The sequence below is a fragment of the Oculina patagonica genome, unplaced genomic scaffold (genome assembly GCF_052425735.1).
Source record: "Oculina patagonica isolate OP01 unplaced genomic scaffold, crgOcupat unplaced1226, whole genome shotgun sequence".
Lineage (NCBI taxonomy): Eukaryota > Metazoa > Cnidaria > Anthozoa > Scleractinia > Oculinidae > Oculina > Oculina patagonica.
In genome coordinates this window covers 659-6,129 of record NW_027557223.1, presented here as the reverse complement: position 1 = coordinate 6,129, position 5,471 = coordinate 659, and the positions used below count along the sequence as shown (strand labels likewise).

The 5,471-nt window shown below is 38.1% G+C and overlaps 1 protein-coding gene across 1 annotated transcript; it reads right to left on the bottom strand.

Annotated features, from left to right (window-relative positions):
- Positions 1–891: 891 nt before the first annotated feature.
- On the bottom strand, positions 892–5,012 carry LOC144639721 (uncharacterized; the record flags this gene model as incomplete). The annotated part of the gene is made up of 4 exons (XM_078499023.1): positions 892–1,108; positions 3,408–3,532; positions 4,330–4,472; positions 4,950–5,012. Coding segments are annotated over 4 exons (402 nt in total), but the record flags the coding sequence as incomplete, so codon positions are not given.
- Between the last annotated feature and the right edge of the window lie 459 nt (positions 5,013–5,471).

Sequence of the window (5,471 nt, the reverse complement as noted above, 5' to 3'; positions counted from 1 at the left end):
CGTTCGTTGGTTGGTCCGTTCGTTAGTTGGTCCGTTTGTTCGTTCGTTCATTGGTTCGTTCGTTCGCTCGTTCGTTCGTTCGTTCGTTCGTTCGTTGGTCCGTTCGTTTGTTGGTCCGTTCGTTCGTTCGTTCGTTCGTTCGTTCGTTAATAATAATAATAAAGATATTTTAGCAGGGAGCCCACGTCACAAAAAGGTGGTTTTCAGTGGGGCCCTGCATAAAATAAATAACAAATATGATAAAAATGGTTAAAAAGTGAATATTAAAAATAGAAGATGAAAAAGTTAAATTTTAAAAAATGAATATAAGAAATTAAAAAACTTATCAAATACTTCTAATATGTCTTTTAAAAGTTAAAATGTCAAATGCGCTTTTTGCTTTGTCGGGTGAAATGTTCCATTCGTGAGCAGCTTGATTAATAAAACGGTTCTGGCCCCAGGAGCGACATGACTTGGGCCTACAAATGTCATTTCGTCCACGAGTATTATAATTATGAATGTCTTTAAAGCTATAAAAATTTAAATCCCAGTCAATCAAGCCATTTAATGCCTTAAAAAACAAAATTAATCTATGAAGTCTTCTTCTTTCCATTAAATTATCCCAGCCAAGCTGTTGGAGCGCCTCGGTAGCAGATGAATGCCTTGGCATATCGAGCACAATTTTGGCAGCTAAATTTTGCAGAACTTGGACTTTCTTCATAAGAGTCAAATTGGCTTTGTCTCCCCATGTGACATCCGCATAGTCTAACAGAGGTATTATAGTTGATTTAACGAAAAGTTCTCTGATATCTCTTGGTAGAGAACACTTAATTCTTCGAAGTACGCCCAACCTTTGTAATACCTTACTACGGAGGTTTTCTATTCGTTCGTTCGTTCGTTCATGCGTTCGTTTCCTCGCTCCCTATTTTGTAATCTCAAGTGAACTAAAACCATAAGAAAATACTCTTTTGGACCTACCCCATCCAATGGCTAGGTATGTCATATAAAACGTTTTGATTGATATCACTTTGACCAGCTTCATGAAGAGATTCACTGCCTCAACTAACATCCACGTAAAGACTGATGTTTGAAAGAAATGGCGGATAACAGCAACGGCTGTGCAAGCAGCCTACGGATTAAGAAATTATTAAATTGAATTATATAGAAAGAAGTTGCTACTCACGATTATAGGGGCCTCGTCAAGTTTGATACCTCTTGAAAATTTCCCTTGCTGGTGATTTTAACCCTATTCAGACCGGGGTGGCCTTCTGAGGCCCGCGCTGACTTTGAACGCATATAACTTTTTCAGGATTCAACCAAACGCTGTCAAACTTTGCGAGTTTATCTAAAGTTTATCTGGGAATAATTTGGTAGGATAGGTTGTTGCGTCAGGAACTTGAATCACCATGGCAACGGCATTTTGACAGGCATGTTTTCCTAAATTTATAATTTCGTGTTTCTATTAATGAAAAGTAACTTCAATGCAATTATTTTCACCTTTTTACGGTTCTTAAGCATAGTTTTATTGATTTTGAGTACTTTACAGTAATTTTGGGTGGTTTTCTGGCGTTTTGGAGAAATTTTGAAATCCAAGATGGCGGATCCAAGATGGCGGCTGTTTTGACAGCATGATGTAATTGTCACGTGATGTGACTTTATCATCAGACGTGACGTATACCAAAAGATAGATGTGCGGACATACTATACATCCTTTAAGTTTTATTGTGATTGCTTAAATATTCTGGAAAGATTTCCAAAGCTTTCAATGCCACCCCCCCCCCCCCTCACCCCCTCGGCCCAGAAGGTCAAACCAAGCCCGGTCTGAATATCTTTGTTCTAAGAAACCAATGGTTTTTAGACTGCTAGACCTTTTTGGATTATGTTTCGTTGCCCGCGAACAGTGATTTTAGGTCGTATAGCTGGGGTGGACAATTCATTCATTTACTAACTTGACACCAATGTTCTTAGTCACTGGAGCGAATGCGAGAAAGTCCTATTCTTTATACCGCAAAAAGTGCTTATTAAATCGTGAAACTGACAACTTTCGGCTTTAGGTCAGTTGTCGTGAAATAATTTCTTGCTAACGTTTGGACGCATTTAGCAATTTCTGACAGTAGGAATTACTTCATTATACGTCTGAATGTTATGGAACAACTCAAATTTGCTGCTGCGTGATACAGCGAACTGATTTACAATAACAAACTGACTTAAATCTATCACCTAGATTGGCAGATGAGGAAGAATGCAATCACTTTTCCTCAGATAAAAGGCTTTAGAACTGACGTTACTAACTTTACATCGACCGAACCAGTTTTAGTCCGGCGGCTTAGCTCGAAATTTTAGTTGAATTGTGCACTTTTTGATACAAGCATGAAACTTGGCACAATGAAAGTGGTCACCAACAGAAATTTTTTCAGATATAGTGCCAAGCCCGAAAAACACCGGTTTCCATGGAAACCTTAATTTATTAACCCTATTCAGACCGGGCTTTTTTGGATCTTCTCAAACCTCCGTAACTTCCAGAATATTTAAGCAATCACAATGAAGCTTAGGGAATATATAGTATGTCCAAACACCTATCTTTTGGTATACGTCACGTGGGAAGATGACGTCACATGACGTGACAATTACATCATAATGTCAAAACAGCCGCCATCTTGGATCCGCCATCTTGGATTTCGAATTTTTTCCAAAACGTCATAAAACCGCCCAAAATTACTGCAAAGTACTCAAAATCAATAAAACTGTGCTTAAAAACCGTAAAAGGATGAAAATAATTGCATTAAAATTATTTTTCATTAATAGAAACACGAAAATTACAAATTTGGGAAAACATGCCTGTCAAAATGCCGTTGCCATGGTGACGTCAAGTTCCTGACACAACAACTTATCCTACCAAATTATTTCCAGATAAATTTTAGATAAACTCAAAGTTTGGTAGCGTTTGTTTAAATCTTGAAAAAGTTATAAGCGTTCAAAGTCAGCGCGGGCACTTTCCGTCCCTCCCGGTCTGGATAGGGTTAAAATCATTGAAATTTTAGTGAAATATTTGTTTGTCCTGGTTTATAGACAAATACTATTATGCCAGGTCGTGATACCGAGTCGCACGTACAAAATTTAGAATGAAATGCTGTAATTTAGACTGTTCACAGCCCTATATTTTCCTATTTTTCTTCTGTTAGCGAGAGGTTCACCGATCGCGAGAGACCTGGACGCTAGCGCAAAACGAAAGACGCGAGGGAGCAGAGGGCGGGGAACGAAAAATCTTTTCCCATGCAATAATTTCCTATTAAATTATTGGTAAGAAGAATTGATTAGTATGCGAATGCTTGTAATCCTGCACAGTTTGGTGCTTGTATCAAAAATCGCACAATTCAGGAGCTAACCCGCCGGACTATTGTGATTATAGTGAAGAAAAATATACTTACTGTTTTTTTCATTCCTGCTGTCAAAAACAGCTATATCCATTATGTAAACAGCGTATCCGATACCCCAGGCAAAGAGCAGGCTTTTGTGTATAAACAGTTTTTCAGATGTCTGCGATGACTGTATCCTTGTGTGTGGTAAACAAAAGAAAAAGAATGAAGAACAATTTAACAATAACAACAACAACAACTTGAGTAACATCATTTTAGTTTTAAAGCATGTTACATTTGTTCCTACATTTCGAGTATCCACAGTTAAAAAAAAGGAGCATCCAAGATATAAATCCCCCTAAGTCGTAAGAATCCTGCGAGAGGACTACCCTATAAAACAGGCGGGAAATTTTAGTAAAAGACGGCAAAATTCTTTCGTATTTCATCTTCAAATATAATTCGAAAGCATCGACTAAATCTATGCCTCTTGTTAAGCCTTCTAAAGCTCACAAAGAAGCTGTCTTGATATCCGACCCTCGCAGAGCCCAGAGAAGACGCAGCATGAGTTCTGTCATCATTTTAGTTTTAAAGCATGTTACATTTGTTCCTACATTTCGAGTATTCACAGTTTCAAAAAAAAGTAGCATCCAAGATACCCTATAAAACTACACTATAAATACTACCCTATAAAACAGGCCGAAAAGCTCGTCGGAAAGGTTTAAAAGAACCCATATTAGAGTTAATCTGGGCGTAGCTTTAGAAGCTTTTTTTGAAGACCACTCAGAGATACCAAAACACTAAAAATATAATTTATATTTATATATTTCTTTGTGTGCAAACCTAATCGAGACCTTGAAAACTAAATTATTGGCGTTTTGCCTAAAACAGCCTACGTGAGACCAAAACTCCGAAATTTACACCCAAGACGACGAGCATTCACGTCCTCTTTTGTATGGGAGTCCCCCCGGATCAAGAATTGTAGTTGTTTTTTCACCTTACGCACGAGAGTACTACCAGTGAACAGATTATCGCCACAAGTGAAACAGAGATTAAAGCCAGCTCAAGGCCTTCTCTTATCTTCTTGTGTTTTTGCGTCGTCAAATTTGCTTTGGCTTTTATCGTGAGTGTCCCGTTAACCTATAATGTAACAAAACCTATTACTCGACAGTAGTAGTTTACTTTGATGGAAGCTCTAAGATCAGGTTTGTTTTGATTCGACCATTAAAGTTGGCACACAAAAACACACGTTCCGGGGACTAGTTCCTAGGATAAGTCAATTGAAAAGTTTAAACGTAGGGACTAAAAAAAGTGTCTACCTCAAATTTTTAAGAACTGTGGAATTGTCCCTTCAATTCAAACCAGTGTGAATTTGTAAGAAAAGTTGCAGGGAAAAAATATTTACCCCGGCGACTGACTTTTTTTGACACGAATAAACTTGTCTCAGGGACCTGTTACCAAGAAAGTGACACTTATCCTTGATAAGACAACTTCGCAATTTAAATTTTTGTGCTCAGGTTGTTTAAGTAATAAGTATGACAAATTCTCGGTCTGTTCTGGCGAATCAGAATTATTTATAAGCTCGATCAAAGTGATCTCTCAAGCACGAGTACATACCACGTGATAATTGATCACTGTACAGCCACTGGAAGTAATACTTTCTAGAGTGTTCTTCACAGCCTATAATAATAACGGAAAATAATTATTCATACTAGTAGAGAGTGGGCTTTTGAGGATATGCTCATGCATTCGTTCGTTTGTTTGTTTCTTAGTTTGCGCGTTCTGTTATTGGGCCTTTTCGTTCTTTCGTTTTTCGTTCTTCTGTTCGGCAAATAAAACGTCTCACAAAGACGGCGCGCCTTTTTCTGAATAACTATGGGCATGGTACTTGCACAGGTCTTTCCAATATAAACGTGGCCTGGGGCGGCCGTAACCAGACCTTTGCCATAGACGAGGCAAGATCTTCCTATGGTTTTTTTTTTTTTTTTTTTGGGGGGGGGGGGGGGGGGTGGGGCATACTCTCCAGAAAATTTTGAAGCTCTTCAACTCTTTCTTCAACAATTTTCATGAGGTATTTCTTGAGAGAAAACAATTTTGTTCAACTTGGGATTATTTTCCTAACAAAACATATTGGGTTTA